Below are 21,465 nucleotides of genomic sequence, written 5' to 3' on the forward strand. Positions count from 1 at the left end.
TAAACAAAGGCAGTTGTTAAACTGTTACTGCTGTTGTGGAATTTTACAATTTAAAGTCACATCAGTGCAATGACCACCCAGTTGAACCTGAAAATGCTCACATAACTGGTTAGAGTTTTCTTCTGTCTGTCTCACTTTTCTTGTTAATCTACTGTGTAATTTGGGGTAGGAAAATACTACATTGTAATTCAAATCCCAAGAGAGACTCAGAACCTATTGTTATGTGAAATGAATAGTTCTGTTTTAGAAAGAGTTTCAGTTAAAACCATTAATTATTTCAACATGGTCTTTCATTTCTACAAACCTGTGAATAAATTATGTTTTCTGTTCTACACTCCTTCGTTATCTTTGTTATATATGATGAAGAAAACTGCACATCTTTTGCTACCGATACCTTTCTAGTGGCACTCCTTCCTTCCATTAGCCACTGTTATTCATAATTCTCGAACCTTTTGTTGTCTACCAGACCCATCGACTCCATCCATGTCATTAATTAGCAACTAAATGCAAACTGACCACTGTTCTTTTTGTGTTTACATATTGTCCCCTCCCAACCGTATAAAATATTTTACTTAGTAAGTGTTCTGGGTGAGCTTACCCTCACAGACTCTGTGCTGGTAAGCCCACCATACTCCAGAATGTTAATAAACACCCCTCTACAGCGAGCTTCGAATGAGGATTTTAGGTAAATTTCTTCAACAAATAATATTTGCAGTTACACAGGACATGTATCCTCAACATGATCAGGGACACTGAGGCATGTGAGCTATTCTAGGTCATCCAGGTTATCATCAACCCTGCGAAATACAACATCTGGCAAAGGAAAGAGTCCTAAAAGACGTATGACTGAATTTTAAATAGTTTTTTGTTATACTAGATTTGGTTTCTTTGCTGCAGAATGTGACTCAACCATGAAAGAGACATTGAAATTTCATAGAAATTGCTTTATTTTTTTTAAGCTGTAAAAACACTAAAATTGTTGTCATAGTCACTCCTTATTAAATGAAACTGTTTTATCTTGATACATTAAAGCGCCGCCTCTGTTCTAAGCAGGTGTGCAGTTTCACAGAGAAGAGATCAAGATTTTCAAAGTTCCTGCTTTATTCAGAGGTCATCAATACGTTGTGCATGTTTTATAGATCCCTAAATAAATCAATCAACAGTGGAGTCAACAGAGTTTGTTCCATTCTGGATGCTCCTTGCATGATTTAAAATGGTCTCAACACCGAAAATTAAAACGCAAATCTCCTAAAAAAAAAAACCTCTGCAAGTCACATTGAGGGGTGTGTGCAAAGTTAAAATGCCCTTTTTTAAAATTTCAATATGTATTTACGGTAAATTATCCAACACATTGCAACCAACATTAGTGACAGGATCATTGTTAGCAGCGACTTACATTTGTGCTGAATGAGCTCAACTGGAGGAAAATTCTCTATCAATGTGCATTTGTCTAAAACAAAGAAGAAATACATTGCCATTTTAAATAATGGTATTTCAATTTTACAATAATCTTACAGTGTGCTCTGGATCAATTTTATAAGAGCATTTTATTTTGTGGTGTTGAGACCATTTTCTACCATGCAAGGAGTCCTGCAAAATCTAACAAACACTGTGAACCTGAAGCACCCAAAGAACACCTGTTTGTAATGACTAAAAAGACTCAGCAGGGCTTCCACACCAGTTTTCACACATTTTACAGGTTTTTTTTTCCGGCAGATATGATGGTCATGGAGATGACTGACATCCTGATTCGTGGGCTGGGTCAATGGGAGTGTTGTATTTAGATTGGTCAGCTGAAAGCTGCTATAAAAAGGAAAGACCGTGATAACAGCCAGTTTTTCAGGTTGCTGCTGAGTCAAGATGAAGGTTGCTGCTGTCCTCGTGCTCTGTGTGACCCTGCTCTGTCAGGCAAACAGCAGTAAGAGACTTTTTTGTTAACTCTATTATCATAACAATATTTGCATCTTTAATGTAATACAGGTAAAACCCGGATATGAATGCACTGCTGCCTGATTGAGTCTGTGTCATTGGTTTCCAGACAGCCTGGACTCTTGTCAGGGTCGCTGTGGTTATGGAACAGACAGTGGCTACTCCTGCCAATGCAACCCGTCCTGTGAGCGCTACGGAGACTGTTGTTCAGACTACTATGCACAATGCAAAGGTAAAGGACAAGACAGCTGCCAAAACACAAATACTGACTATTCTATGATTAGATTAGGAAATTGTAGCTTTACTCTACTTCCTTTTCTTCTAGATTCAGCCTTATCCTGTAATGGCAGGTGTAATGAGAACTACAACTCTCAGAACGAGTGTCACTGCAACTCCAAGTGTCCCCAGTACAACAACTGCTGCAGCGACTACACAGACCTCTGTGACAGTAAGACTGAACATGTGTTAGCTGCTGGTCACTCCGGCTCACGTGCATCACAGTATCTCAATGCTGCCAGCTTCTGTTTGTGTTTCATCAGCTGTCAGCTTCTGTTTATGACACGTGGTCACTTTCACATGATGGACATCCCGACTAAACAATCAGCAACAGAACTGTGAGAACTCAGTGCTGCAAAAGCTTTAATTCTTAATCTGTAGTTGTTTAAAAATAACTTTCAGTTTATATAGCTGTGGTTTGATTTGTAATGAAGTACAAATTTTGATCATGCGTACTTAGTATTTTCATTCTGTGCTACTTTAAGATGTGCATTTAAGAGGCAGCTATTGTAGTTTTGACTCTATTACATTCTTTTGACAACTTTGCTTCATAGTTCCTTTTTATTGTACATGAGAAAATATGATTTTAGAATATAGCAAATGCCAATGAAACATTTTGTTTTGAAAAAGAAATGCTGATCATCATTCAGAATTTTTCCTTGTATTCCTCTTATAACCACTCAGATCTGCCTGGCAACCCACCTCTGACTGGATCTAACGATCAAACCTTTTTCTCTTTTCATTTAATCGTTACTTTACCAGGAACAACATCAAGAGCAATTTCTTATTGACAATGACAATCTGGCCAGAAAACACTTGAAGGTGAAAGAGGGGGCAGGAAGAAACTAAAACAAAAAGCAAACAAATATTTAAAGAATGACTAATTAATCAAATAAAAACTTAAGCGTCATTAAAAATGTCCTTAAGGATGGCGATTAAAAGCAATGACTGAGATTCTGAGTGTGTCCAGATTGTTTTCATATCAAAATCCAATCTTTAGAAGCACCTGACAGGAATGACAACAAACCAAAAGATGTGCTGCATTTTGGGGCCTTTACTCTGATATACTACTACTACTACTACTACTAATAATAATAATAATAATAATAACAACAATAACTTTATTTGTATAGTACCTTTAAGGAGAACATTCACAAAATGCTTTGACAAAATGGTTAGCTAATTAAAAGCTGGTTAAAAGGACAACATCACATAAGAGGGTTTAAGAGAGAAGCTGCAGAGAAAACAAAAGATCAAAATTGATTAAGATCAGGAGGTTAGAAAGAGGGACTACAAGCAGTGGAAATTTTAAAAGGGATAAAGAGGCAGTGAATGATAAAAGAGAAATAAAAGAGAACTTTACTGGAAGGCGAATCTATAAAAGTGGGTTTTAAGAAGTGATATAAAAGAGGTCAGTGATTCAGCGAGTCTTATCTCCTCAATCAGGTCGTTCCAGAAATTGTACTTGGCCACAAATGTTTGATGTAGCAAACTTAAAGAAGAGCGTGATTATCCAAGAACCCTTTTGGAAATCAACTTAAACAAGCGTAAATTACAACAAACCACTTGATTAGAGAATGCAAAAGACAGCGGTTAATTGTAAATTTGTAGCAGATCAAGTCATAGAATTAGGAACTGAGACAAGCTTTTGATGTGTCTCTATACAAGCTGATCTATGAACTGCATCACCATAATTAAACATGGGAAGTATAGTCAGTTTATTTCTGTGTAGAAAACCAAGTTTTACTTGGATCTTTGACTATGATAGGATGAGACAGGCACAGTGTACTATATGTAAAGTTTTAAAGAGTAGATGCACCTACTTCACAACATTAAAAGGCCCTTTACACATTGACACAATAACAGTTCAGTTTCTCACAATATACTAGTTCAGCAAACAGTAACTACTAATCAATAAAAGGGGTCGATTTTCTGCTGAATGAGAACATTAATGTTTAAAACTTTAAGTAGTTTTTTTCTGATGACTTTTCTAAATGTGGGATTTAAAATGCAGGATTTAAAATGCAGGATTTTGACATGTGGCTCAGCCTCTCGGTGTTTTTTTTTCTTTTTCAATTTAATTTTATAACCAGCAGGTGTCACTGTTGTGTGAGGTAACTATACACTGTATGAAAAACGGGTTCTGTTTGTTCTTGTCTTAACTTCATCTGTTGCCTCCATGTTGAGCCATGTCCAGTATTTAGATTCTTTATCTAAGCACAAATTGCAAAACTGCAATATAAATATCTACTCAATAATTGTAAATTAGTGTTCTACGTGGTTTTTACTGATGTAAACAGCATGTTGATTGTGAATAGTTGAGGAGGTCAGTAGAACTATTTCATGTACTGTATTGATGTTTAAAAGTACAAGAATCTATAATGTACTATAATATCCTAGTATTTCACGTCACATTTTTATTTATTTTTCATGTTATATGCTTTCAATTTATGTGAAATGAAATGTGCAAATAACAAGTAACTAATAGTTGCAAAATACATGCATTGGAGTTCTATTTTCTCCTCTAAACAGTAGTGGAAATGAATACAACCTTCATTTTTACTTAAATAAATGTGCTTTGTTACTGGTGATGCCACATTTGGCTCACAGAAGCAGATGCATTACTAGATTAACAGTGATGTAACACATTATCTATGTGTGTGTTTGTGCTGTCCTGCAGGTACCAGTGGAGGTGGTGGTGGTACGATCACTGATGCTGAGATCAAGTCTGTCTCTGAGGCTCTTTATGCTCTGGACTCCAACAAGGCTTCAGCCTCACAGTTGTCCATCAACCCTCAGACTCTGGTGTCCGACTCTCAGACCAGCTTAAAAAAAGATCTCTCTTCTAAGCCGTGAGGAGACAATTTTATCGGCACACCATTTTCTCTCACTCTCATTCTTGATCTAAATTCATTCATCCATTGTTCTGCATATTTCTTTGTGTTTCCAGCTTGTTCAGCTACCTGGACGAAGGCTCTCTCTTCTCCAAACCCACATATGCTGCTCTGCTGGCTGTGCTGGACAACTACCACAGGATGACTGGAACGACGGAGGACTTCAGCTCTCAGCAGCTGACTGAGCAGGAAACTTTCATCAAAGAAACCATGTCCAAAACTGAGGTGGGGAGAGAGCTGTTTACTTTCCTCTACACTAAAGGTAACTAGATCCTTTCGTAACAGGTCGTCTTGACACGTCCTGCTCGCATAAAGGCCATTCCACTCATGTTTGCAGTGGATGTTATTCTTTATTTTAGGGGTTTATGCATCAGAGGAAGAGTTTCTTCAGGATCTGAAGATGATGTGGTTTGGTCTGTACTCCCGCTACAACGGCAAGTTGGACTCCAGCGGCTTTGAACACATCTTTGCAGGTTCGGACAGAGTAGATTTCTCTTAAATGCCACAGATGTTTTCTTTGTGATTATTCACACATACATTCTGTAACAGGAGAGATCAAGGGAGGAAAAGTGTCTGGTTTCCACAACTGGATCCAGTTTTATCTTCTTGAGAAAAGGGGACAGTTGAACTACTACAGCCACAGCTTCAACGGACCCGTACGCATCCACAGCAAACCTGATGCAACACACTGATTTATTATGTGATATGTGCAGCACTGCCTTCATTTTTCTTTCTCTTGCTCTCAGTGGACCTCATATCCTGATATCCTGGGGATGCAGTTCATGTGGGAAGGCTACTTCAAGCAGGTCGGCTCTGCAGTCATTGGTTGCAGCCCTGAATTCGACTTTGCCATCTACAGCTTGTGCTACATCGCCCGGCCTGGAAAACAGTCAGTAAACCTGCTTTAAGTGTAATGTCTTCTTGTATGTGCATCTGTTCTGATTTCTTTTGTACATCCCCCTCAGGTGTCGTCTGAGCTTGGGAGGCAAGGAGCTCATTATCCAGACCTACACGTGGAATAATTCTAGCTATGGTAATGGAAAGAAGTACATCGCCTCTGCTTTTCCTGCAACCCCCTGAAACTGAAAGTGTGCCAGTATTTCATTACACTTCTGATATAAAAATGTTTTGAAATAATCAAACTGATTCCCAACTGAAACACTTCTCTGAGTGAGAAGTACTCCTAAATTTAAGCAGCATTTTTCAGTCAAATAAAAAGCATGAGATGACATAAATGTATCACACAAGCTTCTTTATTCCCTTCATGCTGCATTAAAGCAATCCAGAGCAAATGAGGGCAACTGATTTATCTTCTAATATTGGTTTCTTTCTGATGTGCTGCAGAACAGGCGCTCTCCGGCCCTTCAGTCACATAAATAAACCGTTAGAACGGACCGTTGATTAATCTGCAGTGAAACCTTCCTGAGCAGAGCATGAGAATGCAGTGCTCTCCCAGGGGCACGATCAGGCTGTGCCTAATGGGGCAAAAAATGGGCGTTTACACACCCGAAGAGGGCACAATGCTGACACTAACCCTTCAGTCGTAAGAGCATGTGTGCCTTTGACACAATTACTTATTGTTTTAAGTAACAGCAAAACAAAACATAAAAACAAAAACAAAATGCGGCACTTTTTTTTCCAGAATGAGCTATAGAAACAAAAAGACATTAACAGATCTTGTTCTGCTTGACCTGTTCTGAACAGTAGCCACCAGCTAAACCTGCTCTTATCAGCTGTCCATAAAACTGTGTGTGTGTAACTCCCCAGTGTGGGGTTAAGTGTCTGCATGTGTGTGTGTGTGCTTCTATGAATGGGTGCATCCTTATGTGTATGTGTGTGTGTGTGTGTGTGTGTGTGTGTGTGTGTGTGTGTGTGTGTGTGTGTGTGTGTGTGTGTGTGTGTGTGTGTGTGTGTGTGTGTCCAGCTGGGATGGGGGTTGATTTTACTCTTTCACTCATCTAGGGTGACTAACAGGATAAATTCGGGTCTGCCGACAGAACAGGGGGACACACTTGCTGCCCTGTTTAAAGAAAGTATTACAGGAGATGGATCTGCCACTGATCCCATTGTCCACCAGTCTGTGTGCATTCATGCAAAACAAGAGCACAAGACCAGTCAGTTCGCAGGAAAACTCCAGCCTTAAGCGATTCATCTGACTCGGGCCTCACATGCAGCCAAAAGGGTTGCAGCAACATGACAATGAAGTTAGCCCAGGGAGGAATTTCTCCTGCTATTTTTCAGAGCATATTGCATTTTCTGAGCTGCTGATTCTAGAAATTAGAAGAGTAAATCTTCTCTCTTTTCACGCTGCTCTCTTTTTAAAGCCCCAATGGAATCAAATTAAATCACAGTGGGGCAAATAAAAGGAAAAAAAAAGATTCAATTGTTTCTTTTGTCACTCACACAACTTCATAATCAAATTATAGCTGGCCACCCGCCAGCGTGTCCTCGCATCTCCCCCAAATGGGCTTCTCCTGGCAGATCTCATGAGCCACCTGACTTTTGTTTTGTAATTATATTATCCCGCTCTCCCTTTAGCGTGTTGGGGCTAATGGCTGAGCGGGCTAGCCCAGCTGCACATGCAGAAACAAAGCTGCTTATGGGGCCAGACAATGGACCCGTGGAAAAGGGACGCCTGAAGGCGGTCAGCCAATGAGCACGCACAACAGGGGGCCAACAGAGGGTTTAGGAAAGGGTTAAGGGGGTTTAGGGGTTCAGGCGGAGGGGGTGTCTATTTTGCCCACTAGTGGGGTCCATCAATGAGATGGTTAGTAGAAGGACACATGGTCAACATCACCCCTGTCTCCCCAGGGTCGGTGCTGGGCTGGAGGGAGGTTCAAGTTTGGCTTAGATGCTGGTCATTTCTAAAGTTGATGGGGGACCATGAAATACAGAGCAACGTTCATTCTCTGGTGTTTTTTGTATGCTTTTTGAACAATTTGCTGATCGTACTGCCATTGCTTTTACCACTGGTATACATTTTGAAGTGGATGCAGACATGTGCAGAGTAAGAGATACAATCTTAGGCCACTGAAGTGACCTTAGATTGTTTCTGCAGTGAATCTATATCAGAGGCTGCCGCATTTATATGAAGCAAAACTTTCTGATTGCTGCACATGCATCCGCAAACACGACCGCACACACTAACACACACTAACACACTCTTCACGCTGTGGTGCTGGCATCTCTCCGAGGACTTCCACTATGACAGATGGACAAACCCCACTTTCCCCCACTGTCACACGCAGAAACACTGGGGATTCAGAGGAAGGGCATGTTTGTGTGTGAACTGGAGTGAAGTTTTATCTGTCCCTCTTTTTTTTTCTAATAAACTAAATTCATGTCTCACAAACATACCTAGAAAAGGTAAAGAGGGGACTGTCCTCTGAGCATGTGAACATGCTGAGTGAGCTGAGCAGCCAGTGGAGAATAGATGAGCATCTGAGCCACAGACTGTTAAAATAAGAGATGTGTTTAAGCGAAGACCATCTGCAGCAGGACTTCATCATGTGTGGCCAGCATGGAGGGACCAGGGGACGGCATGGCATACATACGGTATTACACTTGAGCACTACTTGTGGAACATAAAGACTGGATGAAATGCCGTAAGTAGGCCAAACTTAAAATATGATAAAGGAACTAAAAAATAAGAACAGTTTTATCACAAAAAGACGTGCCATTTTGAAAGCTGGGAAGCAACTTGTACCTCTAAAGCAAAAGAATGAATGGATTTTATTCCATGTAATTGTTACAAACTGTGTTGTGAGCGTACGCAACCGGGACACGAGGCCACAGCTATCATATTCCCCTGCTGGTTCCACTCTGGGGATGCAAGAGGCCCGACTCTGCTATTCCCATCTCAGGCTGCAGGTGTGGAATAGGACAGGAAAAGATGCAGGGGGAGGAGCAGGGGGCAAGGTGGTCGGCATGGGAATGAAGAGGAAGTGAGAGGCACATAGCTTGGGTTGGCAGTTTACCCTGTAACCTACCTTAAGCCTCTCTGTTGGAGCATGTGGAGCTCTGTACCTGCATCTCGTGTATTCTCTGTCTCTGTTTCCAGTTCAGTCATCACAGCAGTTTGTTTCAGTTTCCTATAGATTTCCATATTGTTCACCTTTTAGACATCCTTATGAAGACATGTCCATTTATATCTGCACTCAAATCTGTCTTTAAAATAACACACACATCTTCATTTTTTACTTGACATAATCTGATCTAAATAACTTTTTATGTTTTTTGGTGGCAGCACTTTAAACTTTTGTAAACCTTTTGCATTTATTTATCCACGAATTACTTTGTGGAATTCTTTACTTTATTGTTGTCATATACAGTATTTGGGGAATTTGGTTTGGTTGAAATTGATTAGTAAATAACGACATGTACACGCTGATTGGTTTAACACTTTTATTTATTTCATATATATTTTGACCATTTAGTTTAGGCTTACTTTATAATTGTAGAGTTAAATTTAGAATTAGAAGCTTTATTGTCATTATACTGCAATGCAAAAGACACCAATACAATGAAATTCTGAAAACACACCCTGACTTAAAAATGAAAAACATAAAGACTATCTATAGAAAAGACATTTTCAATACAGATAAAACATTGACATTTTAAAACTAAATAAATATGTAAAGTGCCAAAAGTTAATATTAAAGTTATATTAAGTAAATTTTGCATATAAACATTGTAAGCAGTCCAATCAGCTGTTCTTAACCTTGTTTGTCAGTGTGTGTTTGTGTGCCATTGTGGTTCTGAGAATAGGACGTGTTTGTTGAGACGTTTCTCAAACAGGGACAATGCTGTTTGTCAAAAAAATAAAAATGTCACAAGATCAACTTACTGGAATGGTTTCAGAGCTTTCAGTCACATTTTATGGTCTTTATCACTAGATGGAGAGATGTGGCTGAAGTCAATGCACACCATGCAAAGAATTTTTACAGCCATGTACAAGTCTGGTACTGAACCCTTAAGATCAATGATGTCTAATATTTAATATTATACAGTCTTAAAGCAAAGAATCTTGTTTGTAAAGGATATTTTGTGGACCTAGAAGGTGGTGATTTGCTGAAACCAAATGATCACAAATTTTAAGAATAAATAGCTCTTAATTATGAGCCAATTATAGCTGATTATTAATCATTTGAGGAAAACAATGTTCACATTCTGAAAAGAGAAGACAAAGTTCACGAGAGGAGAGAAGGACGACATCAATGTTAAACTGAAACAGCCATTTGTAAAGAAAAGAGGGTCTACAACTCATCAGATACCTACAATGCAGTCCTGAGATTCCTCCATAGAAAATAGAAAGTAGATGAATCAATGAAGCAATTTGGATTCTGATAGATAATATTGTATATATCTAGAATTTCCCATCAGTCAGTTAAAACTCTTGGATGACGGTGAAACGTCTTCAAGAACCAAAAAGAAAACTCAAGTTGCCATAGATTGAAGCACTTATTTAACCCTCGTGTCATCCTGCGGGTCAAACTGACCCATTTTAAAGTTTGAAAATGTGGGGAAAAAAACATATTTTCACAGTGAAAATTCCCACATTTTCAATATTTTTGAACATTTTTTGGTGAAAAAAAAAGAAATGTAAAAAAAAATGCTTTTTTTAAGAACATTCAGAAAAAAAAATATATGTATCACTTTAGATATTTTTAGGATTTCTTTGGATGATTTTTACTCATTTCTTGAAAATATTTACAAGAATTTTCTTGCCAGATTTGTTTTTTTTAAATAAAATTTTTAAGGGAAACTTTTAAGGAATTATTGGAATTTTCTTTCTGAAGGTTTTTGCAAATTTTCAGAAATTTGGGGAATTTTTTTGGCTGAATTTTTGGATTTTTTTTTCAGACAAGGAAACAATGTTTTTTGGTGCCTGTAAACAAAGACAGCAGGAGTGTTAAGAATTAACCTACAGCAATTAGAAAACGCTGACAAGCAAAGACACTCATTCAGGGTGTTGAACAAGAAACATTCTATGTGGGTTATGGATGCTTGAGCTTGACAATCCAGAAGCCCAACACCTCCGTCCTGCAGGGAGGAGGGGGAGGAACGAGTCCCTGCTGCACGTTTAACTACACACTTCATGTGACCAAAGTTTCCCCTTCTGGTCAGAGCGGCCTCCTGGGTGACATGAACTTGTTCAGCAGCATATCTCGGCGGTAGAAGGGGATGGATGGCTGGAAGAAGGGATGGCGCAAACACCTGCTCACATGCAACTTCAAGCTGTCACATACAGTTAGGCTCAGGCGACTGAGCGCGTCTCCCCACCGCTCAATGCAAACGTGCTGCGGATTTGGCGGCCAACAAAGAGCCCGGGCCTCTGCTGCCTGTCTGGACTGAGCTTATGCACATCTCTCTGACACACACACACACACACACACACACACACACACACACACACACACACACACACACACACACACACACACACACACACACACACACACACACACACACACGACGAGGGGCTCGAGCCACGGGCCGGCCACGCGCGGAGCTGGAGCGCGTCATCGAGAGTCGGTCGGAGGAGGAGCTTCGCTGCGGAGGTTAAAACCCGGAGCCCCGCACACTGACCCGCACTGAGACACCGAGGACCAGGTCGGCAGCACGGAGCTCCAGCGCTGCTTGATGGACTGAAGAGACCAAACTGTGATCCGTGGAGGAAAAAAAAAAAAAAAAAAAAGACCAAAAATCACCCGTCAAACTTCTCCAGACTGTCCCGGGACGCATCAGCACCGGTACGTCTCAATTCTACTGGGTTCTGAGCGCATGCGTCCCAATCGGTTTATTATCCATTTTGAATGCTTATTTGTTCAATTTTAGATAGGCAGACCTGAATTTTGGTACAACAACACACAGGCACTGCATATATTTAATGAAACGTGTAAAGGAGGTTTAAGTTATCCTTCAGTGGGTATCAGGGGGGGAAATGCTGCTCAAGCACGCAAATCGTGGCGAGACATGAGTATTGGTGCCTTTGAAAATGTCTATTTCAATTCAATCTGAGCCCTCTGTTAGGCGACTGATCTGGGGGAGGTCGATCTTTCATTTAATCCTATGGTCGCCGCTTCATCCACGGAGTAAATCCTGCGATGGCCCAGATTGAAGTCCTGACAGTGACTTTATCTTGCCGGGGCATTACCAGTTCACAAGTTGACCGGGATTACCCAGAGAGGGGTGGAGAAGACGGGCAGAACAGATAATGCTTATATAAAGAAAAAAGAAGAAGAAAAAAAGAAGAAACAAATAACCATCACAGCGTTCATGATAAATGTAATAAAAGACGTGTATTGTGCCAAATGGAGGCACCTGTGGCGTCAGGAGGGAACTGTCCGGTGCTGAAAGCGTTTAAAGTCTGCTGACAGGCATCGGTCACAAAACAATTTGGTTATTATTGTTGTTTTTAACGACTGAATGAATGCTTGTACTAAATGGCTGCAATTTAGATCCTTTACAGGGCACGCATTTACTAAAGTGTGGTCATGACCCCCTTTATTTCACCTCTTCTTAAACTCTTCAAGCACATAAAAGATCTCAAAATTTGCTTTGTATTGTTATAATTATTGTTCTGATTACAAAGTGAATAACACTTTCCATCAAACTAAATGTCCCACATGATATAAATGCTCCTGTTTCACTAACCCCTTGATATTCTTTTGGTCTAGTCATATAAAAACATGAGTCTTAAAATACTGCATGCCAACTTTGTGTGATGTTTAATTGAATAAAACTTCCTTTAGGTGGATAAAAACAACCAAATTACAGAAGAAAAGTGGCCTTATTGGTAGTGATTTGGTTGTCATGATCAAACACTGGTTCTAAGACCTTAATATCAAGTAAGAAAAGATAAGCCATAATTCTACGCTGGTTTATGACCAGTTACCTGATGATTTCCAGGGTTTTACGTCAATGTAAAGCTGACATTTTGATTGGCTAGATAATCTTAATATCATTACACATTGACTAGACTGCATCACTTCTACACAGCTTCAAGCAGAAGTGGGTCAAGTATCTGTAAATTACAAACAAAGGCTGTGAAGGTACAAAGCATTATCAGTAAAATGTAGCCGCAAAAGTATTCATTTTGCAGAATGGACCTTTTTTTAGTCATACTAGATCATTATTAGTAATATTTTAACATGGATGTTGCTATTTAATGCAGCATATTTTATTGAATATGGTTAAGATGGAGAGGTTGTCTCAGTGAATTAATTAGTAAAAATACACTACATTTTAATATCTCACGTTTCTATGCAGTGTAAAGTATCACAAAATGGAAATACTAAAGTACAATGCACAGTGCTCGCCATCACTGTTCTTCCTCTGTCGTTGTAAGTGCAGTAATGACTGAAGAAAAGGTTTTGTTTGGTACAAAACCTGCATAATCTGATTATGGCAAGAAGCTGGCAATCATTCATTTAGACTATTACAATGCTTTACAGAATTTAGCCCTTACGAAGACTGGATACGTTTCCACAAAAATATGAAACCAAGCTAAGCTCTAGTGAGATACGCAGCATGATATTTTTCATAATGTCCAGAGCAATAACAAAATGCAGAGATCACAAACGGCAGTAAAGACAGATTAACAATAGGAAGGATTTACTGTTCTGATTGAAGCGCTGAAAGTATATTATGCAGTAAGTAGTAGTTTTATTGTCATCTCAGCTATATGCAGCTCAGTGTCGCTTCGGGATCACAGTGCTTCATAGAACAAAACAGCAATATACGAGACTGCACAGAACTAAGACCTGCACAGGATGACATAAAGTGCATATATGCAAAGACGTACCACTATTAAAACTGGACAAGAGGCACAATGAAAGACCGTGCAGCACTGACTAGTACACAGTTATAGTGTAAATTAATTCTAATGTGCAAAAGATGTAACAGTATAATAGTAAAATGGTGTAACTGTAAACACAACATGCTATGACACTATGTATTCATTATGATGAAGGCAGTGTTAACAGGGAGAATTTGTTTATGATGTTTTAGCAATGTTTTAGTGCTAATAAATGCAAAAGGAGTGAATTGGTGTTGTGTCTGAATAGAGATAATAGAGAGGCAGAGAGGAAGGGAGGATAACAGACTACACTCTAGGTATTTATAGGTCTGATAGCACAGTTTGGCTCGGGTACTTCAGTATGTTTTACCAGATGTCAGAAGATTTAGAAGTTTGTGTGAGGAATACATGGGGTCATCTAAAATGATGGTGGTTTTCCAGGTGTAAAAGACTCCAGCAGTGCAAAAATTTTTTTCTAATATGAAGGTATAATCTGTAAACCTGTCAACAGTACATGTGTGATAACAAAGAGTTTTTTTGTTGTCTTGTTTTCTTGCTCAGACTACCATGATGATTAAGCCCTATGTGAGACAAGGGGAGGGAGAGGAGGTCGTCAGCCCTCTGCAGTGGATGGATGGCGACATGAGCTCACCTGATGGAGACACTTCCATCCCATCACACCGCTACAGAGCAGGAGGAGTGACCCAGCAGACCAGAGAAATGGGCAGCGAGGATGCAGAGGAAGACGAGGAGGAAATAGAGGAAGGACAGGAGGATGAAAATGAGTCCAAACGTAGAGGCCCTAAGAAAAAGCGGATGACCAAGGCCCGGCAGGAGCGTTTCCGTGCGCGCCGCGTTAAAGCCAATGCCAGGGAGCGCTCGCGTATGCACGGCCTAAACGATGCACTGGAGAACCTGCGCAGCATCATGCCCTGTCACTCCAAAACACAGAAACTGTCCAAGATCGAGACACTTCGACTGGCTCGCAACTACATCTGCGCTCTGTCCGAGGCTCTGGAGGGGGGGCTGTCCACGGAGAGCAGGGCTTTCATGGAGACGCTGTGTAAAGGCCTCTCACAGCCCACGACCAACCTGGTGGCTGGCTGCTTACAGCTGGGACCGACTCCTGGTGCTGGGATGAGGCCTGAAGACAGACACGGAGTTCAGCCTCCACCTGCTCCTCTGGGAGGGATGGTGAGCTACTCCTCTCCAGGCCTGCCAAGCCCCCCATACGGTACTTTTGATTCGGCTCACCTGCTTCACCTGAGGGCCATGAAAGGCGGACCGTACGAAAACCACTCGCCAAATGAGTACAATGCTGGTGGAGTGGGAACCCCTCCGTACGACGGCCCCCCAACACCCCCTCTGAGCATCAGCAGTAACCTGGTGCCCAAACAGGAGCCTTCACCCCACTACCCACCTCCTCACCACTACTCCCCCTCCCCTGTTGATCAGGTCCTGTATCAGACTCAGACCGGCTATGACGTACACTTAGAGGGGCCATATGACTCGTATCATCCACCACACATGCCCCCCCGACAGATAACCTCCGTCTACAGAGACTAAAAAGGATCGGAAGAGTCAATTCTGCCTCAAATCATCAATAAGACATGAATGACTGAAGCCAGTCTTTGATCCATCCTGAACACTGAGTGATGTCTCGTAGACCAGTCTCTCTCAGTAGACAAGACTGCCAGTGGAAGAACTGTAGAATTTCTTTTTTTTTTAAACGTGTGGTGCATTTGTACAGTAGATTAGCACTGCTCAACACTGTTAATATTAGAAAATACTTGACTCAAACCAATAAATTTTCTTCAAAACTGATGAACCAAATGATTAAAGGATCTTGCAGGTCCTATCCAGGAAATGTTGCTTTGGCCATTTTTAACAGGTAACCCTGGTACTGTAAGACAAGCACTTCTAATTTAGCTTTGGCAACATCAGATATTCTTCATAAAGTATTTTTTATTTATTCATTAATTTAATACAGTGTATTTGGAGTTTGTTCTGATGTGTCAATGTGACAGTTTTCCTGTTGTATATATTTGTAGTCAGAGCCTCTCTTTGTTTACTCTTTAGACTGATAGTTAATCTCTTATCCTTCTTTTGTGTCCAGCTTCCTTTTGTTGTATTATATCTAATATTTTGCACTCAAAACACACTCAGAGGTAGAATTGTGAGCACAATGCAGCTGATCTTTTGTGGGAGTTGAAAGAAGAGACGAATGTGTTTCGATTTATGGAAAAAATTAAACCAAGTGAAAAATAATTGAGGAGTTTACATGAGGGATGATGGCAAAGAAGCAAAAAATAATATTTCTCAGGTTAACATTGTGAAAACTTTGCATTGGATATGATGCTTTTTTTTTTCTTAGTTTTTGATTTTTCTTTCTCTTGGAAAATGGATGTTATTAAAAATTTTCAAAAATTCAATCAAGTCAGTGTTTGTGTTTACTTTTTGGTATAGAAAGACAGACAGACAGACAGACAGAGCGATAGATGGATGGATGGATGGATGGATGGATGGATGGATGGATGGATGGATGGATGGATGGATGGATGGATGGATGGATGGATGGATGGATGGATGGATGGATGGATAGATAGATAGATAGATAGATAGATAGATAGATAGATAGATAGATAGATAGATAGACAGATAGATAGACAGATAGATAGATAGATTCGTGCATCAAATTCATCAGTTCAGCACCACAATCAGCAGTGGATCCTGTTTACTCGCTACTTTGTTTCTCATTTTTCTCTCCAGATCTCAGTGGTTTAGCTGCACTAATCCCTGTGCCGTCTTTTAATGAGGGGCGGACCTGCAAGGCAGGATTGTAAGATAAAGATTTATGATTAACATGGTTGCCCGTCTGTGCAGACTTCCTTCTTCACTGACACTGGGCTGACATAATCCCACCCTGACATTGACTCAGACCACAACTAAACATTCACATATGTAATAAATACATGTTTGTACATGTGTGCTGTTGACCCTTCATATACACACACTGACATGGAAGAACAGACATAATCGGAACACCTAATCCATATCTATGACTTTATGCTTTCACTGCAAGCATCTACAGATCAGTGAGTAATGGAGACTCACTGAGCTTGAAATCTAATGATGTGGAAAATGAATAAGGATAAACAGATAATACACAGATCTGTTCGTAGAGCAGCCACTTCTGTTGGCTCATCGTCCTCGCTGGTCGGTGCAAAGGCCACCCACTGAGAGGTCAGTTGGAGGGGTCAAGAGGTCACACTGGGTCATGGCTCGCTGGTGGGAATGGTCTGAAGGAATCATGGTCACTAGTTGCATCAACACTTCAGTGGTCATCCTCAGTGTTCAGCTCTCCATTCAGAGCAGAGAGTGGTAAGTATGACGTTGGAGGTTACATTATGGATGAAACTCTCATAATCCCGATAAGCACGCTGATGAACAGCCCCCGCTTGACCTACGCTCAGAGGAACACTGTATATCGCTTTGTTTTCACAAGGATTAGTATAAGCCTGTATGTGTCTTTGTGATGCATTTGTGCTACTAACTTTGCAAAAGGGGAAGAAACAACAAAAACAGGATGTCTGGTTGCTGGAGACACAGACAGGACATCTGACTCTGAACATGCTGGGTAATCCGTATTTATTCATATGATAAATGATGCACTTGATAGACCAGTGTGTTTGTAAAAAAAAAAAAGGGGGCACTTCTGCGCCCACGACAAAGAAAGCGCTGCATTCACCCTCTTTGACCCTTGACTCTTCAGACGCTTAATCTCAATGATGCACTTTTATAGATAAAAACAGAACATTTTGTAAATACCTTATTTCAATGGTCTGTTATTTTTCAGTAATTTCATGACTTCAAATGAATTAACTCTGATACTGTTATATGAAAAACAAAATGAAACTATTAAAAATCCACATTACTGAGATTAACTGCTTGAGAGCAAGTCTAGTAGAATATTTGTCTACAGTTAGGTCCCTCACGTTCAACCGATTAATAAATGAATATTAACTTGGGTTTGAATCAAGCTTTTATCCTTATGATGGCAGTTTTTGCATTTTACAGCCTGAATTTTATTTGCAGCTATACAATGTGTAAAGTGTGTTTGATACATGCTTGTTTGTGTTTGTGCAGTGTGTGTGTCTGTGAAAGTGCACACATCGTGCGTGCATGATGGCCGTGTTATTTAGGATAAAACAGTATTAAGCAGCTGATCAGAGCTCAGTGTCTGAATGGTTGCATTAATTCACTAATCCTGAGCAGAGAGGGGCAGTCAGCTCCTCATCTCCTGAGCTGCACGACACGATGATGCAGCTACGCAGCAACAACAGAGCATCTGATGGACCGAAAAATGCATCTCAATTCATAAGAAATTCAGGGAGAAAGTAGTATCTTGTTCTGTATTTGCCTGCTGCTTTGGCTGCCATGAGATGCATTTATTAGAGCGAAAGTTTTAAACTAAAAAGGAAGAGCTGCACTGCCATCAAGTGGTGGAAGTGTTTTGCTTAAACCAAATCATCAGTTGGATGAGAGATGAGAATTTGGCCACTAGGTGTCAACATTAGACAACCTGCTGGAACTGTGGCCTCGAAATGAAACCTTCTGAAAATAAATGTAGTAGAAACACAGTGGTACAACCCTTTACTGCTTGGCTTTTCTGCAGATAAGGGGCAACAGAGATTCAGTCATCTGGGAATTCTCACAGTCCTCGCATTGTGCAAACAAAATATTTGCTGGTGTTGTGTCACATATTTGTAGCATGATGACTGTGGAGGCAGAGACAGAACAAAACAGACAACACTTGGTGAGATCTCGCCTGTTATACACAGCATGCCAGCAGAGTGAGTGAGGAGTGGGAATAGAATTAACCTATTTACATGTAAACTGGTTGATGGAGTGTGTTTGGATCAGAATAATCAGGCTAATGAAGATACCTGGGGACTTCGCTCTATCAGAAATCTGCATGCTGTCCTCTCCATCCAGCAAGCGATCATATCAGACTCTGTAATTATTTACCGTGAAAGGACATGGAAAAGGATTAATCAAGGCAATCTGACTGATTAAATCTTCAAAGGCAGAACTGAAGTGCAAGGGCTAATAGGGAAGAGGGATGTGGCTGGTGCTTTTATCCTTGAGGTGGAAAAATGAATGAACAAAAACAGACAGTGCTCTCCAGGCCTGCTGGCATACTGGGGTGGAAGGAAAGACGAGGAAAAAACAATGCAGGAAAAAAACAAGACAACTGGCACAGCTAGAAAGAAACGTGTTATTTGGGTTGACTGTTATTGTTTGATAAACTCCTGTTTGATATTATGCAATAATCCCTTCACAGATAATGAGGCAAATTATGTGTCCTAATGATGCCGATGTAGGTGGGTGCTAAATGTAGCACTAAACATGAAATTGCATTAGCTACATAATGAAGGAAAGCCTTCAGCCTGCAAGTTAATTGAAAGTTTTGGTCAAAGAGCACAGTCAGCACCAGAGACATTAACTGACAACCCTGTCAAATATATTGATTTTTTTTTTTTTTTTTTGTTGTTGGAAAATGAAAGAGAAAAATAAATAGGCAGTCCCATTGGTGGAAGTGCATTTAATTATGTTTTGTATTTGAGGCAATGGGAGTTTAGTATTTTCATTGTCGTCATACACTTCTACCTTTCAGAATGAAATATTGTTCAGTATTTATCTGACAGGTACAGGTGGTAGTTAGTTTGCTGTACAGGACTTTATATATGAAGCATATGAGGATACTATAGAGCACAGATGGGTGGCAAATGAAAGAATAAATCTGAACCCTATAATGGGGGGTTCTGGCAGCTCTGTTAAGGTGTTGGGGGCATTTTGCTGACATGGTTTGGGCTTGTTTTCCCCCTTAAAGGAAAGAGTCACTGCAAACCAAGCTGTTCTGGGTGATCATCTTCATCCTGTGATGAAACATTTCTATCCTGATGGGAGTGGGTACTTCCAGGATGACAATGCCTCCATCCAAAGAGCACAAGGGGTCACTGGATGGTTTAATGAGAATGAAAATGATGTGAATCATACATTGCGGCTTTCACAGTCACCAGATCTGAACCCAACCGAACGCCTGTGTTAGATTTTGGACCAACATGATAGACAGTATTCTCCGCCCCCATCATCAAAACATTAAATGAGTGAATATCATTTGAAAGAATTGTGTTCGTCCCTCCAGCAGAACCACAGAGGCTTGGAGGATCAATGCCGATGTGTACTGAAGCTGTTCTGGCTGCATGTGGTGGCCTTAATTTCCTTTACTTTGTCATCCATCTCTATGATGTACTTTCAAAAGACTAATTTTTGCAGTAGTAAAGTTTATCCAATAAATTTTGACTGGCTACAACAATAAAATGGTGCTGACATGTTAATGATGAATAGGTATCAATATTTTTGATTACTACTGATAGTATCTCTGTTTTCTTACCTAACTTTTATACTTGAATAGATTAGTTTTACTTGTAATGGAGTATTTTTATAATAAAATATTCATGAATATATGTGAATATTGCCTACACCAATGCAAAATTAGCTTGAAAAGAAGCTCCAATAGGTGCAATGCGAGGGAAATCAGGCCTCAAGTTGCATGACAAAAGTCAAACATCTGAGATCCATTCCTTTATTTTCCTAAAATAAAACATAAAAAATAAATGTAACATGACAGATTTCGATAAAGAAGACCCCAGGAAAATAAATTTTTCTTGAGTATTTGCATAAAAATCAATTGTCAGTTCATGGTCTTAGTAAATGTCAGCAATTTATGGACAGTATACTTTTGTATTTTAATGAGTTATTGACCTTCTAAAGAAATCATTGAGCAGCTGGTCTTCTACGATCTCCCTCCGATGACAGAAACATGAACATAAATCATTGGAACTATCAAAGACTATTTCCCACCTTATACAAAATATGAGGTGAACAGAGAGTTTAAAAATGTGTCCAGCAGTAGTTCAGTTTGCAGGTGAGGGATTTGGTACGTCAGCCCAAACTGCTCCACATATCAAGGGGAATGGAGACGTACATAAACATTGATGCGCCACATATAGATCAGAGGGAGAGGGGAATGCATCGCCCTGCATTACTCTGCAGGATGTAACGGTGAGCGCTCTTGTAAAAATTTTATGGCGGCGAGAGAGAATGGTGAAGAGACGGGAGAGAGAGAGAGTGAGCGTATGCTTCCACTGCTCACATTGTGAGGACATGAAACTGTTTATGTGGTCACTTTTATGGGAAAGTTCACCTCCCAAATGTGAACAAAAGCAACTTAATCATTAAATTATAGTATGAGCACTTGGTTTAAGGTTAGAATGAGGGTGAGGATTAGGCAGGTGGTGGCTATGCTTGGGGTAAGTCACCAGGAAATGAATGTAAGTCTGTGTAATGTCCTCTGAATTGATGGTAACAGGACTTTGTGAGTGTGTGTGTGTGTCTGTGTGTGTGTGCGTGTGTGTAACTGTATCTCCTGATGAAATGTGCTTACTGCTCCAGTTTGCTGTCCTTCCTCACTGTCCCTTAACCTAACCCCTATATGGCATG

The 21,465-nt window shown here is 40.2% G+C and overlaps 2 protein-coding genes across 2 annotated transcripts; both read left to right on the forward strand.

Annotated features, from left to right (window-relative positions):
* The first annotated feature begins 1,761 nt into the window (after positions 1 to 1,761).
* endou (endonuclease, polyU-specific) lies at positions 1,762 to 6,338 on the forward strand. The gene is made up of 9 exons (XM_023267353.3): positions 1,762 to 1,918; positions 2,039 to 2,161; positions 2,255 to 2,377; positions 4,886 to 5,057; positions 5,156 to 5,361; positions 5,459 to 5,572; positions 5,649 to 5,755; positions 5,846 to 5,988; positions 6,065 to 6,338. Exons 1-9 carry the CDS (start codon positions 1,861 to 1,863, stop codon positions 6,177 to 6,179), a joined length of 1,161 nt encoding a protein of 386 aa, XP_023123121.1. The 5' UTR covers positions 1,762 to 1,860; the 3' UTR covers positions 6,180 to 6,338.
* Positions 6,339 to 11,669: 5,331 nt separating this feature from the next.
* LOC111566650 (neurogenic differentiation factor 4-like) lies at positions 11,670 to 16,331 on the forward strand. Its single transcript, XM_023267358.3, has 2 exons — positions 11,670 to 11,851; positions 14,461 to 16,331. The coding sequence occupies exon 2, from the start codon at positions 14,467 to 14,469 to the stop codon at positions 15,463 to 15,465; it is 999 nt and encodes a 332-aa protein (XP_023123126.1). The 5' UTR covers positions 11,670 to 11,851; positions 14,461 to 14,466; the 3' UTR covers positions 15,466 to 16,331.
* Positions 16,332 to 21,465: the final 5,134 nt, after the last annotated feature.

This window comes from Amphiprion ocellaris, chromosome 5 (genome assembly GCF_022539595.1).
Source record: "Amphiprion ocellaris isolate individual 3 ecotype Okinawa chromosome 5, ASM2253959v1, whole genome shotgun sequence".
Taxonomy (NCBI): Eukaryota; Metazoa; Chordata; class Actinopteri; family Pomacentridae; genus Amphiprion; species Amphiprion ocellaris.